Below are 23,143 nucleotides of genomic sequence, written 5' to 3' on the forward strand. Positions count from 1 at the left end.
CAGATCACTGCTGATAGGTCGGTCAGTGTTACTCAATTACTGATAATTAATTTGACCTGAGCCACGCTTATCTCAGCCTAATCGGACTATGTTATCATATAATAGCGTACATGTCAACAAGAAGATGGATATTTGTAGAAGAAAATTAAAAAATGTAAAAACTTCAGTGCAGAAATTGAAGAAATACATTGTATTGTATTTAGGCATCATGTGTGTGATCTCTTGACCATTTAAATAACGGATTTTTTCATTAGTCGAGAAGAAGAATCTATTTATACACGACCAATGAACGTGTTGAATACACATTGCAAAAGATATTTACAATGAAAATTATGTATCAGAGTATTTGTAGTTGAAAAAATTAAATAAACTTTGATTAAAGATTATGAGGAGTGATTTATTTTAATAGAAAGTGAAAAAATGTTGCTTGCAAGGTAAATTCGTCTCAAACTCGTTTTTTTTTAGAAATAAAATGATCATTGAACATTGATGTAAATCCGTTGGGAAATATGTGACAATCAACACGGAATCGCTGCAGCTTCTGGATAATGTCACTAGTAAATAATTCCAATGCTCTTAACTTTAACGAATTTGTAAAGTTTCGTTTTTATCTACCTGCCAAAGATAGGTGTCAACAATAATACACACGGAAGCGTAATGTCAAACTACTGAAACTGGTCAGCTGGTCATTAAAACATTTTTGTTTTAAAAAAATGTATACCAAATATATTTTTCAACCGTGCAAGGGCTGTATAGCCAGTCAAGGTCGTTAAAAATTCCATTTGTTCTTAACCATATTCGATTTTATTAATTCTTAATGAACATGTTCTCTGCAAATAACAAAGGGGTGACTTCTAAGCTATAGTAAAGGCAGATGATGGAAGTAGAAGTTTTTTTTCAGCCCAATGACTTCTAATGAAAAGGGGTAATACACCTTACTCTACACTGTCAGTATACATGTAAGCAGATGTAATTGTTTTTCCTAATCCCAACCCAGCTAAAGTTTTAGCAAGTGATAACATCAAGCACCATGTTTCTGGTTTTCAATAACAAGTAGCTGACTAAGTTTTTCATGGCTTATAAATGTTAAAGGGGGTATAAGCAAAAGTTATTGTAAGAGGGGGTTTTCAACCCTAAAGAGGATCAAGACAAAATCGAGGAACAGACTCCAACTAAATAACACTATCTTGAAACAATATTCCTAGAAGGAGGAGAGATTACAGAGATGAATATTTATATTTTTGACTTCTTAGATTGACTGAATATGAATAACTTTTGTGTTTAACATCAATTTATTTCATATATATATTCTAGTAATTCATTAATACTCTGCATTTTTAAACACATTTATAACACAAAGCATTATAATTCATATTGCATGTCATGATTTATAACTGATGGCTTCAGATCACATAAGTTCACTCTAAAAAAAAAAGAGTTACGCGCCCTTAAATTTTGCACCTTAAAAAAATCCTGGGGGAAACACTGTTTAACACAAAGTAGATAATCGTGTATAGGGCATCAGTGAAAATAAATGAACCCTATTTAACCGAGCTTCCATTAAGGTTTTTATTGTCGAGCCTGCAACTTTTGTTGCAGAAAGCTCGACATAGGGATAGTGATCCGGCGGCGGCGGTGTTAGCTCACTTCTTAAAAGCTTTATATTTTAGAAAGTGGAAGACCTGGATGCTTCATACTTTGTATATAGATGCTTCATGTTACGAAGTTTCTGTCAGTCACATGTCCAATGTCCTTGACCTCATTTTCATGGTTCAATGACCACTTGAAAAAAAAGTTCAAATTTTTTGTAATATTCAATTCTCTCTTATTATAAGTAATAGGATAACTTTATTTGATATGTGCGTACCTTGCAAGGTCCTCATGTCTGTCAGACAGTTTTCGCTTGACCTCGACCTCATTTCATGGATCAGTGATCAAGGTTAAGTTTTGGTGGTCAAGTCCATATCTCAGATACTATAAGCAATAGGGCTAGTATATTCGGTGTATGGAAGGACTGTAAGGTGTACATGTCCAACTGGCAGGTGTCATCTGACCTTGACCTCATTTTCATGGTTCAGTGGTTATAGTTAAATTTTTGTGTTTTGGTCTGTTTTTCTAATACTATATGCTATAGGTCTACTATATTTGTTGTATGGAATGATTGTAAGGTGTACATGTCTAGTGGGCTGATGTCATGTGACCTTGACCTCATTTTCATGGTTCAGTGGTCAAAGGTAAGTTTTTGAGTTTTGGTCTTTTTATCTAATACTATATGCCATAGGTCAACTATATTTGGTGTATGGAAATATTTTATGATCTTTATGTCAGTCGCGCAGGTTTTATTTGACGGTGACCTCATTTTCACGGTTCATTGCACAGTGTTAAGTTTTTGTGTTTTGGTCTATTTTTCTTAAACTATAAGTAATGGGTCAACTATATATGTTGTATAGAAGCATTGTTAACTGTTAGCTGTCTGCCTGGCATGGTTCATCTGACCTTGACCTCATTTTCAAGGTTCATTGGTCTTTGTTGAGTTATCTTGGTTAATGTTAAGTTTATGTGACAGTTGTAATAAAACTTAGCTTTATACTTAGGACTATCAACATATTATCAATGATTAGTATAGAAGGCGAGACATTTCAGTGTGTGCACTCTTGTTCTCCTTTTCCCCTGGTATTTAAACTTATTTCCACCCTGCTATCATGACAGTTCAGTTGGGGCAGTTCAAAAAAAATATGGAGGGTCATACGGGCCACCAAATAATGGTTGTCGCCATCACGCCTACAGGCGGGATTGGGGGTTAAAGGGTTAAATTATTTGATCGAATTTTTTTAATTTGGCTTCTGTTGGGTTTGAGGGTCGTTTAAGGGTGTAAAACTGACTAAAACACTCTTTAGAGGTTGAAAATCGTGAAAAAAATATTTTTACTTTAACTCATTCGCCCCAAGACATTTTTGGAAAATCAGGCATTTTCGAAAATTTGCAAACATATGCAAATTATATGCAAATGAGCAAACTCCTGATGCTGTAACTGATGCTCATCTATTTAACTACTTATTGGGATTTGGGGGCGGATGGCATGGATGGGTGGGGGTGGGGTGGGAGGTGGAATATTTTCTCGTGGGTTTGAACCCACCCCCAGTGAAAAATGGAAATTTTCCGTCTATTTTCCGATTTCAAAACAACCTTGAGAGGTGAACACTGACAAGACTGTGTTTTTTTGACATTCAAGTATTACCCTATAGTTACAGTAGTCCATTCATGCTAGCTGGGAGTCCGTTTTTATGGATTTTTGACAAAACAGTGACTTAGATTTTACAGACTAGATTCCTATTGGCCATATTATACCTCGTTGTGTTCCTATACCACCTATGCATGCATATATGATAATAGTTTTTACCAACAGTCACTTCCAGTTACGTAGTGGCCATCAAAAGATGCCCACCCCCACCTGATTTTGGCTACTTTTCATGTTTTTCCTATTTTGAACTCTTAAACGGCTTTCAAAGTGCCAAATTTTCATGAAGAGTTGATGGACCATGAACTGCTTGGTTGAAGTCCCTGCTATCATGACAGTTCAGTTGGGGCAGTTCAAAAAAAATATGGAGGGTCATACGGCCACCAAATAATGGTTGTCGCCATCACGCCTACAGGCGGGATTGGGGGTTAAAGGGTTAATAAGTGATATACATGTATAAACATGCTTTTATGACTGTTTGTCATCTTTCTTGTGAGTTTTTTCTTCATATTCAGCTGACCTTTGTTATTATAGTTTATTATTCAATGTCTTTATATTTGTAGGTATTTCTTCTCTTTTTCCTTTGTTCTGTAAAGGATACTTGTCCTTATTTCCACAGCAAAAAGTTATTTCTTAATTTTTCAGATATATCAGAGATACAGACTAAGCCTGTGGTTCAGGATAAACCTTCTGTACCTCAACCAGAGGTAGTTCAAGAGGTGAAACCCGAAATAAAACCAGACAGTGGACCACAGAAACTGCAATACACTAATGATGTAGGTATTTAATATAATTGTATGTGAGGTCAGAGTTAAGAAAACTGCAATGCCATAGTGATACAATAATGTACATTAATATAAAGCCAAAAAACTTTGATACTTTTTAGTATTCTGGTTGATTTCCCTATAAATACTTTCAGACAAAACTGGACCATTTCTGAATAAAAAATAGATATACATCAATTGATACAATCTTTGATATAAGGTTGGAAATAACACATTTAATTTTCCTGAGTACTGTAGTATTTGTATTTTAATTTCAGGGCTAAAATGTGTTGCAGACAACATCTTAATTGTCACCAAATGAATTCAAGTACATCATCACACTTACAATTCAAATAAGAAAGTGCATAAGACATTTTGTATATTTTGTATTTTAGGATGTCAAGGATTTAGCTAAACATTTATTCTGGGAGGTAATAGGAGATATGGCTAAGGAAGTATCAGAAGATTTGATACAAGGAGCTTTGATGATATCCAATGGAACACAGGATGTTTGTGACATCATTGTAGAGGAAGTGGTCACAGAGTATGTCGGGTATGTATAGGACCTACAAAAAGAGAATCTCTGATTTAATTACAGAATATGTGGTCACTGTTAGTGTCAGAAAGGCATGCAAGGCAAATGAAGCTAGAGTGTTGGCTATTGAAAGTAAGATTGTATTGCCAATTATATGGGGACTGTATTAGTCAGTTTTTGCATAGATTGGTACCAAAAGCTTCAATAATGGCCCATGAATGTCTAAAAGTAGAAAATTGAAATAATATGTTAGGCTCTTACCTTAAAGTTTGATGCATGTAGAAAAAGTTAAAATAATACACTTAGGAAAAAGTATTATATTAAATGTATTCTTGTAACTGTGTAGATGTATTGGGGGAGGGAATGATAACAATAAAGTGATCGTCCTTGTGATTATCTGCTGACTGGTGTTGACAAATTTCAAGATTTATCTGATGACAAGTTTAAATTTATGTTTTTAGGTCATTGTCACAGTCATACCACACTGAGGTGACATTATTAAAACAGAAGAAAGATAAAGAGACAATGATACAGAGTTCTGCCGTCCATTTTACTTCTGTTATTATAAAAGATGTTGTGGATCAAGAAGTCTTAAACCTGGCAACAGCAGAAATAAGGTTTGTTGTTTTATTTGTTATATCAGTGTTATCATTTTACAATTCATGCCCATAGATATTTCTTTTTATATGCACTTACAAACAAAAATTCTTATCTGCAAATTGCACAAAAAAACATACAAATAAACATTACTTTAACCAGCAACCACCCCTCATGATGAAATATAAACTATTATAAATAAATTTTGAATTTATCATAATTTATGCAAAATCAATATTGACCAATATTAACCTAGCCTATGATCAAGGACTAGATAACAGTCAAAGAGACTTTAATCTGACCAAACAGAAAAAAGCTTCAGGCCACTAATGGGTATTCAATACTGCTAGAAAATCCTGCACCCGTAGTCAGACTTTAGTAATATTGAGTAATGTTCAGCAATATTGACGCCACACTAATATCTTGAACATACAAATGAATTAAAATTTAAAAAAAAACAAGACTAACAACACGGCTTGCACTTCCAGGCGATTAGGGCGAAGAAGTCGCTTTCCCAACCATCACTTCGCTTTCCCCGACCCCCTAAAGCAAAAACAAGTCGCCCTTTTATTTCCTATGCTCACTTTCAGTCGCTTTAGTCATCGGACATTTTCAATTTTTACCAATTTGATGAAACATCAATTTTTTATTGAAAATTAAAGACATTCATACAAAAACGCTTCATTTTCTAAAGAAAAGAGGTTGAAGCATTGTCTTTATAGTATGTAGCAGGTTATTTAATAAAAAGACAACTTTTTATCTCTTTGTGCACTTCCAGTGCTTGTTACTCGAAAACGTACATCAACCTAACTTTTGGCAGCAAAATAAGTTTGTTAAGTCATTTAACATGATAAAAGTTGCCTCCAGTAAATTTTTAATCAATTTATTGCATTAAAAGTGTAATGTTCCTTTTCAAATAGCTTGTCAAACATCGTTTATTTTTGTAAATTTTCTTGCATTCGTCCGCCAATAAACGTTTCTAACAATGGATCGTAACTGAACCAGCTATGACTGAAATCTGTATTTTAACAATAATAACTTCGGAAATATGGATGGAACATCTGACAGAAGAATATTGATCCCAAAAGGAAAAATTACACATTCCATACGCATTAACAGACTTTTGGTTACATCTATCTAATTGATTGGTGTATATAATTCCATATAATTCATATGGATTGTTTCAAAATACTGATCAAAGTTCCTTAACTCTGACACTATTATACTAATATCGATATCTTATGGCCCAGCTTTTTATAATTTCTTTTTGACATAGAAAAAAAATCTTTTAAGTGCTAGATATTTAATTGGTAGTTTCTCACAAGAACCTAAACTTAAACAACTTTGACTTTGAACAGTTACTCTAATTGTATACTCAGATATGAATTGAACAATATAAAAGAACATTATTTACATATGACCCTTTATACTATAGAAAAATCCAAACATTGTAGCGCAACGCGCGAAGGAACACTTCTCTTTCAAATCCCACCACTTTTCCCCATCAGTTTTGAAAAGTGAAGTCACTTCTCACTATGATTCTGAAAATTGTGTGAGGCCTGTACAATGGCTAGACGTGTCTGACTTTGGACAGGCACAACTATGTGACGGGATTTATCATGTTTTGTGAGGTCTCAATCCTTGTTTGTTTCAGTGTCTCACACAAAAATGTGCAAGAGGTCCCCATTCTTTCATGTCAGATTTCTAGTTAAATTTCTTTAATTACAGGGAAGTAAAGGCACAACTTAAGAGAGAACAAATAGACCGAGGTGCTATTGAAATATCAGATGAACTTGTTGACCTTGTTATGAATGAGGTGTGTGAAGAGGTTGGAGAGGAAGTGTATCAGAAGGATGTTGTAGAACGACTAGAGGAGTTAGATGATATTTGTCATTGTATTGAACTTGAGAGAGCTGGGAGATTCCTTCAAAGATGGAAGAAGGAGTACTTAGCCAGAATAAAACTGAAACGATCAATGTTAGATTTCCCTCCTGCAGTGGCCATGGACAATAGTTACGATACAGTGCAGAAATTAATTCCTGAAAGACAAAATGATGTTTGTGATAACAATGGATTTTATGTCAATAAACTTGCTAAGTTAAAAATAGACACTCCTGAACGAGATTTAACCAATAGATGGGCTGTTGATCTTATGTTAAGTGCTCATGAGTTATACAGAAAAATTTGTCACCTTAAGTCATGGCAGCCACTAGACATTGCCACTACGGCTGGTTCACAGCTCCAGAAACATTTTAAAAGTAAGACCATTATATTGTTTAATAGATATTAAATCTATGCCTTGGTTTTGTCTCAAAGGTTTATTTGAGGTCAGCCTAATTTTCATATATTTTTCTGGTGCAGGGGCAGCATTGATCATTTGTAAATGCCTTTTTATCTTCTCACTCTCATTTAGGTTAACAAAACTTTCTATATAGAGGTTGTTTATTATGAAACCTTCTCTTTTAGTCTTTGTCATGTGACCTTGACCTACATTTCATGGTAGGTATGTTTGTCAGTAATGTTCATGATAAAAAAAACATATTTGATTTTGGCAAGTAACTGTTCTTCTGACCTGGCTACAGCATTCAGTCGTTCATTAGTTTGTTTCATAGTGCATTGCAATTTTGAATAATTCTGAAGTATGTTAGATATTCTGTCTATCAATTCTCTTTAATTGTTAAAAGTCCAAAAATGTAGGGCCAAGTTGATATAAAAGCGTATGCCCATTGGAATGTATGGGAAAACACAGACTAGAAGCAAGTTGATCCAGTTTGTAAAACCATCACCTGAAGTACAAATTATATAGTCTTGTTCTATTTCAGTATGTAAATCTAGAACATTTTATTGGAAGTTGATACTATCACTCCCTGATTTGAGGCTATGTGGAGGTCAAGAAGAAAAAGATGTTGGAGGGCTGCTTGAAAAATGGTTAAGGTCAAAGTTCACTAAAGGCAAGGATGAAACATCAAGTGATAAAGATAAGGTATTAATAGAATAAATGAAATATTTTGAGTTTTTTTTAAATTTTAGAAATAGTCATAATAGTCATATATTTTTATGCCCCACCTACAATAGTAGAGGGGCATTACGTTTTCTGGTCTGTGCGTCTGTCTGTTCATATGTTTGTCTGTTCGTCCACTTTCCGTTCATCCCACTTCAGGTTGAAGTTTTTGGTCAAGGTAGTTTGTGATGAAGTTAAAATCCAATCAACTTTAAACTTAGTACACATGTTCCCCATGATATGATCTTTCTAATTTTAATGCCAAATTAAAGTTTTTACCCCAATTTCAAGGTCCACTGAACATAAAAAATGATCGTGCGAAGTTCAGGTTTAAGTTTTTGGTCAAGACAGTTTATGATGAAGTTGAAGTCCAATCAACTTGAAACTTAGTACACATGTTCCCTATGATATGATCTTTCTAATTTAAATTCCAAATTAAAGTTTTGACCCCAATTTCACAGTCCACTCAACATGGAAAATGATAGTGTGAGTGGGGCATCTGTGTACTATGGACACATTCTTGTTATACTCTGAAATATTTGATACTTTTTTTTTGAATATCAGTGGAACAGATTGTTCTTTAAAACAGTACATGGTAATTTATAACTTCTTTATTGACAGTTTCACATCAATCTTGTATTATAATGATGAGTTTTAATTATAGGATATGTTAAGTCTGTACAGAACTGAGATCCAATATAGTCACAGCAGACAGTTTCACATCAATCTTGTATTATAATGATGAGTTTTAATTATAGGATATGTTAAGTCTGTACAGAACTGAGATCCAATATAGTCACAGCAGACAGTTTCACATCAATCTTGTATTATAATGATGAGTTTTAATTATAGGATATGTTAAGTCTGTACAGAACTGAGATCCAATATAGTCACAGCAGACAGTTTCACATCAATCTTGTATTATAATGATGAGTTTTAATTATAGGATATGTTAAGTCTGTACAGAACTGAGATCCAATATAGTCACAGCAGACAGTTTCACATCAATCTTGTATTATAATGATGAGTTTTAATTATAGGATATGTTAAGTCTGTACAGAACTGAGATCCAATATAGTCACAGCAGACAGTTTCACATCAATCTTGTATTATAATGATGAGTTTTAATTATAGGATATGTTAAGTCTGTACAGAACTGAGATCCAATATAGTCACAGCAGTATAGTTAAAGATTTAGGAGTTTGCATTAAAGCAGTGAAAGATGAAGAATTAGGTCACAGTGACCTTCTTGGAACAAATGGAATAATTTTTGTTCTTCCTCCTGGTGTAACTGATGATTTATCTGCAGTAAGTTTTTATTTTTGTAAAATCCAAGCAGATAATGGCTTTTCATAACTACTTCCCTCATATCAAATGAAAATAATGGATCACATGCCTTATTTTCTTGAAAAATCTATTAAAAAAAACACAAATTCTATCAAATTCAAGATAATTATCTGCCCTTGATTTTAAAAGGATTAATTGATAAATTAAAAACACATAAAAACACTTAAATTTTTTATAGTTAATTTTTTTATGTTACTGTTGTATATTAAAGGATACATGTACTTGATAAATTATTTTAAAACAAGAAAAGAAGTTTGTTACATGCCCAGAAGATGCTCAGAAACAACATCCTACCTACCTAAATTTATAAGGTCAGAATCTAATTTTCTAATGCCTATATTGTTCCATTGACAGGAATACTGGGAAGATGCTAGAAGTCGTCTACAGACATTATTACAGTTGAAACCATTATATCCACCGGTACCCTTGGTGATAATGATTCCACTGTTAATCAGTGATGATTTAGATGATTTAGTTTATACCGGACTAGATTTACCATCATTTACGGATGAAGAGTTTGTGTCCACTATCTACCTTCGACCTGTTGACCTTCAAGATTATGGCCGTTCATTAGATGTAACACAACCAGAACTCAACCAGGAAGTAAGTTAATTATTCATTATTAATTAAGAATACCAGTGAATGACAGAAAAAAAAACTTAAAGCAATAGGCTATTTGCCAATTCCGGTATTTGACCCTGTAATTAAACTCCCTCTTTCAGTTGTCTCCCTTAAAGGGGACATTTATTTTCATTTATAATGGAGAGCTAGCAGAACGAGCAAATTTACCTGTGCATAATGTGAGTACTCTTTAAGGTTTTCAAAACTTTTAATTACATTAATTTGTTGTTAATCTAAATACTTTTGACATCAGAAATTATTTTTTATGACAAATTAGTTAAACCGCCGATACATCACTTTCAATTCATCATGCTATGCATTGGCAAAATCCAATTTTGTCCGGTATGGAACCAGTCTACGATTGACAAAGGGAAGTAATTTGTTTAAAAAGTGTGTAATAACAGAATCAAATCGGTAATTGGCAAATGGACTATTACAGATTAAAATTAAGAACTGGACAGCTCAATTCTGTCAGAGTCTACACAAAATAATATTTCCACACTGCTGCAAAATTGCTATGGTTTTTGCTATACATGAAGAAAAAGTGCTATGATTGAAGGCAAAACTCTAAAAATTATCAGGTTAATAATAATATTGCAGGACAGAATATACAGTCTATGGTCTTTTTTTATCAGAAATTTGCAAAAAATGATCTATAGTTTGTTTTATTTAGTATAACCAAAAATCCTTTTATCTGTTATGTTTATAAAAATAACAAATAAATTTAGCTAATTATCTCATATTTCTTACAGTTAAAAGAATGTGTCCAATTTTTAGCTGAAGCTTACCCACCACAGGCAGACATCAAAGTCAAATATTTAAAAGATTTCATAGATGATTACATACTGAAGAAATTCTTTAGTCCAGTTTTACAAAACCTTAAACAAAGGAAACAGAATGGTTTTCTGCATCAGGTAGTATATTATAATAGATCACTTTAGTTATTTTGTAAAATTTTTTGTGCATTACATTTCATATACCATGAAGGTTAAAGTCAGTGGAATACTGATACCAGTCCATTCACTCATGTTTCTGAAATAATCATTAGGTATGCATGAGACAAAAAATTGGTTTGATTGATTTTTGGTGTTAAATACCACTTCAGAACACTTTGCTATGTCATAGGGACCAGTTTTTATTGCTGAAGGAACAGGAGGGAACTACCAACCCTTCAAATGTTTGGAAAGCCTTTTTTGTCAAGCCTTCGACTTTAGTCGAAAAAGGGAGACATAACGATCCTACATTCCCTCGGCGTCAGTGTCCACAAATATTCACTCTGTGGTTAAAGTTTTTGAAATTTTAATAACTTTCTTAAACTATCCTGGATTTCTACCAAACTTGTTTACAGAAGCTTGTTTATGATCCAAAGATAGTATCCAGAAGTAAATTTTGTAAAGATGAAATTCCATTTTTTCCGTATTTTACTTATAAATGGACTTAGTTTTTCTGCCAGGAAGCATAACATTCACTCTGTGGTTAAAGTTTTTAAAAATTTAATAAATTTCTGAAACTATCCTGGATTTATACCAAACTTGGACAGAAGGTTGTTTGTGATCAAAAGCTAGTATCTAGAAGGAAATTTTGTTAACATTTTGTATCTGTTTATCTGTATTTTACTTATAAATGGACTTAGTTTGTCTTCCAGTTAACATTACTGTACATACAGTCTGCAGTTCAAGTTTTTTAAACATTTATGATCATTTATTAAATTCATAAACTATCCTGGATTTTTACCAAACTTGAACTTGGACAGAAGCTTCTTACAATCAAAAGATAGTATCAAGAGGAATATTTTTTTTGATTTTTTTCCTCATTTTTGTTGAGTCTGTAATTAACAGCAAAAGTAGGCGAGACACTGGGTTCCGCGGAACCCTTACAAATTTTTATAAAGAATTTAGAGCATTAAAAGAAAAATTGTCAAAATAGAACTGCGGCCCAATAGCCTGTGATCTATTTGATGTAAGCAGTGTATCCCAAACTCTGTCTGACTGACAAAATGTCACACATCTAAATCATCCGGTAAGACAGAACTATTAAGATTTTTTTGGTGGAATATATAGTAGAAAATTTCAGATTTCTCTTTCGGTCAGATAAACCTGAAAACTGTTTGGCACATACTGTGTAGGTGTAGTCAATTGGTGCCTATAATATACATGCAAATATTTTGTGATTCTGACATACATTGAAATATAAGATAATCTTCTATGGGGTTCTGTGCAGTTACTAGAAGTTGTTATAGCTCATAGCAGAGACTTAACAAGAATTTTTAGTCATTCATTGATACTGCTGCATATATTGTCTCTTTGTCACATTAACTTGTTTCCAATCTAATTTTATATGGTTATGAAGTTACATATAAAATTAAAAATTGTAACCAGTAAATTATGTTTTAAGATACCTGGAGTCTATTTTACATTTGAAATTACTTGCTATCTGTCATAGAAGAGAAACATAATATATCCATCCTATTTCAGATGCCAGAACAGTTGGTTATATTATTTAATCATGTGATCAGTCACATGACCAAAGTCTTGGCATCAGAAACATTGAAGGACCAGTCTTGGCCAGTTGCAGAATTCTTCTCAACAAAAAGTCCAACTCTTTGTAAGTTGGTGTATATTTTATTTGCATGTGTTTCTTGTTGTCATAGATTTTTTTCTACCTGTTTTCATTAATAAGTTGGTCATTTACTCTAGTGACTATCATCAGTGACCAATCTCATTTTAGTGTGCACAGTTAGTCCTGTTTTTCTTAACTGAGATATTAAATCAGAAATATGCATTGAGATCAAATAGATGAATCAATAAAATGTTAGTTTTCATTCTCCCCCTGCAACAAAAGTTGCAGAATGCAAGACATAGAGACACTGGTACATGTAACAGCAAAAATTATTTGTATAAAGTTTAATATTTAAGAAGGTATACTTCTTAATGTCTACAAGACTACAAGTCTATTATACAGGGTTCACCTAACTCAACCTTATTTCATGGATCAGTGATCAAGGTTAAAGTTACATGATGAGGGAGGTGTGTTTCTCAGATACTATAAGCAGTAGGTCAACTATATGTGGTGTATGATTCTTTGGTTAATGTTAAGTTTTATGTTTTGTTCTGTTTTTTAAATACTAATAGCAAAAGCTTAGCTATATTTAGTGTATGGAATAATTGTTAGGTGTACATATTAATATAAAAAATATAGTTGTCCTGCAGGTATCATCTGGTCTTGACCTCATTTTCCTGGTTCATTACACAATTATTTTATTTGGTGGTTTTGTCTACTTCTCCAGTTCTAATAGTAATAGGACCAATATTTAATGATTGTAAGGTTTACATGACTGTCTAGCATGATTCATCTGAATGTGATCTCATTTTCATAGAATATTGATGATATTAAGTTTATGTGATACTTGTAGTAAATCCTTCATGTTACAGACTTCCTTCATGAATTGAATAAGTAAAACAGATCAGACGACATTTTAGTATGTCACTATAGTTTATATCTCTCTCTTGTTTTAGAAATCAGCTGTCAATCTAGCCACTGATGCAATATCTATGTAGAGAGTAATATTATAACAGCATATTATAACATCAGAATAACTTCAAAGTTTTTTGGTTTTTTTTAGCATTTGTTTGTAATTTATAAAATTTAAATGTACATATGTGTGTAAACATTTCAGGTATACCTGCTTCCCATTGGAATACAGAAGATCATTTATATTGCATAGAACAGTTAACAGAATCATTGCAGTTACCATGGTTTCTGAATGATGATTTTGAGAAAGATGATTGGTCAGAAATATGTGAAGTATTGTGGATTTATATAGACAAAGTCATAGATGACCATTCTGGACAGGCCAAAATAGACCTATCATCCAAGTATGAATTGTTATTAATCTTTAATCAACTACTTTCATTCATATTAACAATCTAGAAGAAGTATTACAATAATCATAATATGTTACATTTGTTTTCTAATACATGTTCATAATATCAATAGTTTACTAAGGATGTGAGTGTGTTCCTCTTTTTTTACCACTCAATAATAGTTGCAGAGCCAATATATATTTTTGTTTTGTTCTTTCTTTGTCTGTTCCATCAATCCTATTGAAATTATTCTAAGCAATTTCATGCCATAAAAAGGATATTCTATCAATGGCCAGTAGTAGGTTAGTTTTAAAGATATGCAGAGAAATGGGTCACCATATGGTCTAATGCCAGAAGGATGAAGTTTGGGTTACAATGTGAACAAAAACTCAAAAAGAATTTATAAAGGAGTAGGTCCGGTAAGGACCGATTTTGGCCTCAAATTTCAGGTTCATCTGACGAAAGATTTTGACCACTTTTTAAACACTTAAATGTCTATTTCATTTTGAATCAATTAGTTTATGTGAAAGATTTTAACTGATTTAGTCATTACAAACGACCCGATTCAAGCTCAAATACGAAAATATACCAAATATGCCGCAAATTGTCACTTTTCAGATGGTTTTTGTCAAAAATGAAAGTGGCCGCATCCGTGTTCATCCTCAATCTTTATATATGTAATGTATTATCATAAAATACAACTTACATTTTATTATTAAGGATGAACACGAATGCGGCCACTTTCGTTTCACACGAAAATCGTCTAAAATTTAACTAAAATGCTAAAATTATGAAGATTTCAGTAATTAAGCATGACTTAATGGTGGTATATCAAATTTTGTACCTTTGATGTATACAATTTGTAAAATAAAATATATGGTAGACTATAACATTAACTATATATCAGACTATAACTGTAAACATTCACATTTGATCATTTTATATTTTTCTTTTTAGGATAAGATTGATTTTGAAGAACACAGAGAGAGATTTTGAAGACCTTTGTTACTTACTAGAGAAGGAGACAAGATGTGAACCCTCACATGAAAATATTCCCTGGACAGATGTCATATCAGCTTGTATAGACTACAAACTAACTGTCACCAAGTTTAATGATACACAGCTGAATGATGTAGGTCAAGTTAGGAATAAACAATACCATTCAGTTTATAGAATTGAAATTGTTGTTGGGGGGGGGGAAATTATCCATCCTAACTTTTAACAGCCGAAATTTGCTGCTCATCATCATTAGTTGAGGTTTTCTGTTACCCAACATATGAGTATCATGTTTGATAAGTTGACATCCTCAAATAAAATTTATGTTTGGATGCCCGATTCTTAACACTATAAACTTCATATATTCTCCTTTGTACCCATGTACTGTTCTCTGTATTTCCATTTATCAGATGCAGGTCCATCATAAATTCTTAAACCTCTCAGCCCATACAGTTGAAGCAGTTGCAAACAATATAACAAACTTGACATAAATGTTTTGTTCCTGAAGATGCTTGTACAAAGCTTTTAAAAAAAAAGTTATTAGCAAATATGAAATTTGGCTATTGTCATTTACTTAAAATGATAAGACATGCTATAGAGGGGGGGGGTAGGATGGGTCCTGATCCCGAAATCCTGGGCTTAAAAATACGAAATCCCGAGGTCCCGAATTTAAATAAAGTTAAATCCCGGATCCCGAAATTTGAAAAAAAGAATTCCCGGATCCCGAAGGGGTAAATCCCGAAATCCCGAGCTTAAAAACACCCGATCCCGGAGTCCCGATAAAGGTCCTATCCCCCCTCTATAGACCATGGTTTAATGGAAGTAAAATTTGAAATAGGTTTTATGTTTACATTCATATCTGTATTTCAGAGTCCCGCAGTGCATGTTGTGATCAATTGAAAATCCCTACCACTGTCTTTTTTTGCATGTTCAAGAAAATAACTAATTTTTGGATCAACTTCATGCAACAGTGACTTTGGATATGGATATGTCAATAGTTTTGGTGTACTGAAGATATTTCACTAATAATATATATTCTTATTATACATTGTATTATAAAATGCTTTAGAAAGCTTGTTAGCTATTGTTTTTAACCGGATTTTTGTGACAAAAATGTCGGTTATTGATTTGGGGATGTACGGCGGGCGGGCGGGCGGGCGGGCGTCACTCAAATGTTGTCCGTGCATTAACTCATGAACCGTTCAACCAAAGCTTTTAACATTTTAATATGTTGTTACTGACAACTAAATGAAGGTCAAGTTCAATAATGGCGATTTTGACTTTTACCGTTCAGGAGTTATGGTTCTTGAAAGATTGAAAAATGGAGTTTCCAGTCGTGTCTGTGCATTTACGCATGAACTGTTCTACCTAAGCTTCCCAAATTTTAATATGTTGTTACTGATGACAAAATGGAGGTCAAGTTCAATAATGACGATTTTGACTTTTACCGTTCAGGAGTTAAGGTTCTTGAAAGATTGAAAAATGGTGTTTCCAGTCGTGTCCATGCATTTACACATGAACTGTTTTACCAAAGCTTCCCAAATTTTAATATGTTGTTACTGATGACAAAATAGAGGTCAAGTTCAATAATGACGATTTTGACTTTTACCGTTCAGGAGTTATGGTTCTTGAAAAATTGAAAAATGGTGTTTCCAGTCGTGTCCGTGCATTTTCTCATGAATCATTCAACCAAAGCTTTTGAAATTTTTATATGTTGTTACTGATGGCAAATTAGAGGTCAAGTTCAATAATGATGATTTTGACTTTTACCGTTCAGGAGTTATGGTTCTTGAAAGATTGTGAAATGGCGTTTCCATTCACGTTGTTGCATTTACTCATGAACCATTCAATCTAAGCTTTTCAAATTTTAAGATGTTGATACGGATGACAAAATGGAGGTCAAATTTGATATTGACGATTTTCACTTTCACCATTCATCAATAATGGTTCTTGTGATATTGCCAGGACACAAATAAATATTAATAAATCCGGTTTGCTGTCGTTGTGACAGCCTCTTGTTCTTCAATTCCAATCAATCCAATAGTAGCTTTGTACATATTTCTTTTGAGCAAATCTGACAATGATAATGTTTAAAGGAATACTGACACCAATTTCAGATAAATGATTTATATTTACAGAAGTATGAATTGTTGGCAGTGTACATGAAGAAGGAACTAGATGATTACCGTCCACCTGATAGCTGGAGATTCATGGAATCTGTCAAAGATTTTAATGGTATAGTATTTCTCTGATTTTTATTTCATTTTCTTTGGAGCAACACTGTATTTAGCAAGCTAGTTATAGAAGAAGAACTGATACCGATAAGTTTTTGAAATGAATTATTTTTATATTATATGTGCTGTGTTGATTAGTTTTCATTTTTGGAAAAGGAACTGGCTTTGTAATAAACAAATGTTTTATGCCCCCACTGCGGCAGTGTGGGCTTAAAGTGTTACCCTTGTCCATCCATTCATATGTACATCTCAAAATTAGTTTCTGTTCTCTATCTTTAATTTGCCTCAACCAAATGTTAAGAAACTTTTACACAATTCTTATTACCGTAAAACACAGACCAAATTCCACACATTCTCCTTTTATTTAAAATATTTGTTTACAGTGAATTGATGCCATTGCATCTATTTTGGTATATATACATTAATATTTGTAACATTGATGAAATTTAATATCTCACACAATATACAACGAATTACCTTTGTAATAAGTACAGGTTCTGATTCAGGGAAGAATCAGATCTAACATTGTTAGGCTAATTTTCTAGGCGTTTTATAGATATTCTAATGCCTGGTATTTCTTAATCATGAGAAATCCAATGGACAAGGTATGAATTTGTAGTTTTCTCTACTCTTTGGCAGACATAGATTTATCAACAGCTTATTACTTACATGGGTAATCTGTGGAATATTACAGAATACATCAAGAAATGCTTGGATTCTTGATGTAACAATATAACAGGCATATTTGATTGAAAAATATACATTGTTGTTAAAAAAAAACACAACATTTTAGTTAAAATTGATTCAAATTAAATTTAAGTCTAATATTTGATTAACATTTATTTTATTTCAGTGACAACTTCAATGAAATCTTCAATGCAGATAGCAAAAATAAAGTCAAAAGCAAAGAAGGCAGAAGAGAGTTTATCCTATGAACCAGAGCATGTGAACAAAACACAAAATAATGCTAACATTGTTCTTGAAATAGAACCTGAGTGTGTTCAGGCTGCTCGTAAAATATCGATATCACTAACATCTGATCTTAAAAAGGAACAGCGGGAGTCAAACAAATATGACGAGTTTCTAAAGAATGCGTTGTTGAATGGAGATATGAACAGTACAACAATGCCTGATATTTCAGCCCTTCCACCCTGGAGTGTGTTTGATTCTCCAGAGAAAACTGTGTCAGGTGATCACATACTCCTGGAAAGTTTAAGTGAACCTTTAATAACTGATGAAGTTGACAAACTGAAAAAAGAAATAGATACAAACAGAAGAGCTAGTGATTTGTTTGAAAGTCGGTTAAAACAATGGTTAGGTAGTCCTGTATGATGTGTTGAACTATTTTATGCAATGGAATATTGATTAAATCATTAATCTCGTTTAACAATTGATGATACATTACAATTTTTGTAAAGGACTGAAAATTTATTGTGTTACATTTATCAAATCATGTATTAGTTTTTTGTCGAGCCTGCAACTTTTGTTGCAGAAAGCTCGACATAGGGATAGTGATCAGGCGGCGGCTACGGCGGCGGCGGCGGTATTAGCTAACTTCTTAAAAGCTTTATATTTTAGAAGGTGGAAGACCTGGATGCTTCATACTTTGTATATAGATGCCTCATGTTACGAAGTTTCCGTCAGTCACATGTCCAATGTCCTTGACCTCATTTTCATGGTTCAGTGACTACTTGAAAAAAAAGTTCAGATTTTTTGTAATGTTGAATTCTCTCTTATTATAAGTAATAGGATAACTATATTTGATATGTGCGTACCTTGAAAGGTCCTCATGTCTGTCAGACAGTTTTCACTTGACCTCGACCTCATTTCATGGATCAGTGAACAAGGTTAAGTTTTGGTGGTCAAGTCCATATCTCAGATACTACAAGCAATAGGGCTAGTATATTCGGTGTATGGAAGGACTGTAAGGTGTACATGTCCAACTGGCAGGTGTCATCTGACCTTGACCTCATTTTCATGGTTCAGTGGTTTTAGTTAAATTTTTGTGTTTTGGTCTGTTTTTCTCATACTATATGCAATAGGTCTACTATATTTGTTGTATGGAATGATTGTAAAGTGTACCTATCTAGCGGGCAGATGTCATGTGAACTTGACCTCATTTTCATGGTTCAGTGGTCAAAGTTAAGTTTTTGAGTTTTGGTCTTTTTATCTAATACTATATGCCATAGGTCATCTATATTTGGTGTATGGAAATATTTTATGATCTTTATGTCAGTCGCGCAGGTTTTATTTGACCGTGACCTCATTTTCACGGTTCATTGCACAGTGTTAAGTTTTTTTGTTTTGGTCTATTTTTCTTAAACTATAAGTAATAGGTCAACTATATATGTTGTATAGAAGCATTGTTAGCTGTACATGTCTACCTGGCATGGTTCATCTGACCTTGACCTCATTTTCAAGGTTCATTGGTCTTTGTTTAGTTATCTTGGTTAATGTTTAGTTTATGTGACAGTTGTATTAAAGCTTAGCTTTATACTTAGGACTATCAACATAATATCAATGATTAGTATAGAAGGCGAGACATTTCAGCGTGTGCACTCTTGTTATACTTGAACAATAGTGCTATTGAAAAATACAGTTTATTTTGTTATTTATTTATAATTGTAACAGACACCAAAAAACAAGTGGTTGTTATGAACTTAATAAGTACTAAATATGGCAAAAATCAGTTATATAATGAAGATCATGAAGGTGTATATATTTTATTAAATTAGCACATGATTTTAAAAAAAAATTATGAGAGGAATTTTGTCTATAACAAGTTCAAAAATGTCAACAAAACCTCAGAGTTAGTTACTTTTTAATCTGCTATGAATCATTGGATTTACTTAATATACTTGATGCAGAGATATCTATCTGTGAAATGTTTGTTGATCCACAGTTGCTGGTATGCTGTCAAAAGCAAATATCATGAAGATTAATGAAAAGTAAATGTTGTGAAATTATCCAATTATGTATGCCATATTGATTTGTTGTAATAAATTATACATATTTAGCATTTGTTTTTTTGTACCTGTATACAAGATCTACTAATATTAAAAATTTGTGAAGATAAAAAGTTCATGAACGGAAAAAAATGCCAACTTGTCTTACTCCTATTTACCTGACCAAATGTGTTATGTAAGTTTTGCATCATTTGGCATCAATTATCACTTGGTATCTTTGAACTGTTCTCCCCCTTTTTTATTTCTTTTTAAACAACTTTATTCAATTTTAATTTAAGATATATTTTACTAATAATTCTCATTTGATTGATTGATTGATTTGAATGAAAAACTCTGGATGAAATCATTAATTCTGATTGGTTGATTTAAAAAGCTCTGAAACTACAATTTGTAATTCAGTGTATTTTGATGTTGATAGGGTGGCAAACAAGACAGCATTGGTGACAAAGAGTTGTCTTAAAAACCCTATGAATAAATCACATTTTTATGCCCCATTTATGGGCATTATGTTTTCTGGTCTGCATCTGTCCGTTCGTTCGTCAATTCATCTGTCTGTCTGTCCTGCTTCAGGTTAAAGTTTTTGGTCGAGGTAGTTTTTGATGAAGTTGAAGTCCAATCAACTTGAAACTTAGTACACATGTTCCTTATGATATGATCTTTCTAATTAGAGATTTCCCCCCATTTTCACGGTCCATTGAACTAAGAAAATGATAGTGCGGATTGGGCATCAATGTACTATGCACACATTCTTGTTATACGACCGCAAAAATATTTGCGGTCGTATATTGGTATGACGTTGGCATCGTCGTCGTCTGAAGACATTGGTTTTCACACTATAACTTTAGTTTAAGTTAATAGAAATCTATGAAATTTAAACACAAGACTTATGTCATGACCACAAAAGGAAGGTTGGGATTGATTTTGGGAGTTTTGGTCCCAACAGTTTAGTTTAACTGTGTATGTACATTCTTAATTTTTGGTCCCGTTTTCTAATTGGTTACATTAAGGTCCATAGAGTCCAAAATTAAACTTTGTTTGATTTTAACAAAAATTGAATTCTTGGGAGTTCTTTGATATGCTGAATCTAAACATGTACTTAGATTTTTGATTATGGGCCCAGTTTTCAAGTTGGTCCAAATCGGGGTTCAAAATTAAACTTTGTTTGATTTCAACAAAAATTGAATCCTTGGGGTTCTTTGATATGCTGAATCTAAACATGTATTAAGATTTTTGACTATGGGGCCAGTTTTCAAGATGGTCCAAATATTGTTCCAAAATTAAACCTGTTTGAAATCAACAAAAATTGAAATCCTTGGGATTCTTTGATATATGCTGAATCTAACCAAATCATGTATTAGATTTTTGATATTTGGGCCTGGTTATCAAATTGGTCCACATTGAGGTCTAAAGGGTCCAAAATTGAACTTTAATTGATTTCATCAAAAATTGAATTCTTGGGGTTCTTTGATATGCTGAATCTAACAATGTATTTAGATTTTGGATATTGGACCATAATAGGTAAATGTCCCAATTTAAAAATTTTTTAAGTTTGAGTTCTTAGACCACATTCATTCTGTGTCAGAAACCTATGTTGTGTCAACTATTTAATCACAATCCAAATTCAGAGCTGTATCAAGCTTGAATGTTGTGTCCATACTTGGCCCCACTGTTCTGGGTTCGAGCTCTGCGGTCGTATAAAACTGTGCCCTGTGGAGCATCTGGTTTTCTTCTATTCTGATACTAATAAGTTGGCAGGAATTATGGAAGGGACCCTTATGATTCTCATTTGTTTAAAATTGGAAAAAATATGACCACCAGAAAAATCTTCTGAATCTATACTACTATATAAGAGTCATTAGTGAATTGCATGCAGAACTTGTTTATTCTCTTTTTCTTATGACATGACTTGATACTAATTCTCAGAAAATTTGGACCATTTGCCAAAATTATACCATTTCTGGCATTAAAATTCATCAATATAAGTCTTGTATGATTGACAAAGTATCCACCAGAGTATAATAATGTAGAAGTTAGCAGTTAAAACAATGAGAACAAACAGTATAATCTACTTTAAGGGAGCTCGCGGGTCTAAATAATTTTTTTTATTTAATATAAGATTTCGCCAATTTTTTCTATAAATGAACTTTATCTTATACCTAATAGAAAAATAAAATAAAAAAGGGGTGTCACCGATCATTTACGCTCACAATCTGACTTCGAAAGAAGCATACATTTTTGTAAAGGTACTTTTTTTCTGTTGAACTAATAGGAGAAAAAGAGGTAATATCGAAATAAAAAACGAATTTAATTACAGAAATCGCTTAAATTTTACAATTATTTAGTTAATGTATAGCTTATTTGAAAACAATAATAAAAAATATAGGTCACCGATGAGTTAAAAAAAGATATTTCAATTTTAATGACAAAAAATAGCTTTTTTGCACCAAAGGGAGATAATTTGGAGCTTTTTTCATGATATAAACATTTTCAAAGTCACCTGGGGCCAACACGAATTGATTTTTTGGAATCATTTTTGTACCACATGATAAAGTAACAACTACTAAAGGTAATGAATAAAATTTGTAATGAAAAATAAAAGTTTATTTTTTTTCTGAAAATCTTATACCCGCGAGCCTCCTTAAAAGGTCCAACATGAAAAATGTTAAAGACGAGAAAATAGCGTCCTTATTTATTAGAAAACAAACAAAAAAATAAGTCTGACTGACATGAACCAACAACAACCATTGTTCTACAGTCCACTGGGACAATTAGAAGATGACGGTGTTAACCATGTGTTTAAGACTTTAAGTGCTCAACCTTCCCCTAACCTGGAACAGTGGAGTAACAGCACATTTACAAAATAAACTAGAAATCAGTTGCAATTGGCTTAAGTCAAAAGATTGATATGAGGCTCAAAAACCACTAATAAAAACAATAGACACAGTGCATCAAAATATATCTGTATTTACAGTTTCTGAAAT

The 23,143-nt window shown here is 32.7% G+C and overlaps 1 protein-coding gene across 3 annotated transcripts in view; it reads left to right on the forward strand.

Annotated features, from left to right (window-relative positions):
- Positions 1-20,213, forward strand: part of LOC139527948 (germinal-center associated nuclear protein-like) — a 57,768-nt gene extending 37,555 nt beyond the window's left edge. For all 3 annotated transcript variants that reach the window (XM_071323646.1, XM_071323657.1, XM_071323668.1), the window contains exons 20-32: positions 3,884-4,014; positions 4,398-4,555; positions 4,999-5,154; positions 6,863-7,392; positions 7,957-8,117; positions 9,270-9,443; positions 9,837-10,085; positions 10,856-11,017; positions 12,578-12,707; positions 13,780-13,978; positions 14,924-15,098; positions 17,101-17,197; positions 18,050-20,213. In XM_071323646.1, coding sequence (XP_071179747.1) covers positions 3,884-4,014; positions 4,398-4,555; positions 4,999-5,154; positions 6,863-7,392; positions 7,957-8,117; positions 9,270-9,443; positions 9,837-10,085; positions 10,856-11,017; positions 12,578-12,707; positions 13,780-13,978; positions 14,924-15,098; positions 17,101-17,197; positions 18,050-18,528 — 2,801 coding nt within the window. In that variant the 3' untranslated portion in view covers positions 18,529-20,213. The remainder of the gene's footprint in view (positions 1-3,883; positions 4,015-4,397; positions 4,556-4,998; positions 5,155-6,862; positions 7,393-7,956; positions 8,118-9,269; positions 9,444-9,836; positions 10,086-10,855; positions 11,018-12,577; positions 12,708-13,779; positions 13,979-14,923; positions 15,099-17,100; positions 17,198-18,049) is intronic.
- The last annotated feature ends 2,930 nt before the right edge of the window (positions 20,214-23,143 follow it).

This window comes from Mytilus edulis, chromosome 1 (assembly GCF_963676685.1).
Source record: "Mytilus edulis chromosome 1, xbMytEdul2.2, whole genome shotgun sequence".
Taxonomy (NCBI): Eukaryota; Metazoa; Mollusca; class Bivalvia; order Mytilida; family Mytilidae; genus Mytilus; species Mytilus edulis.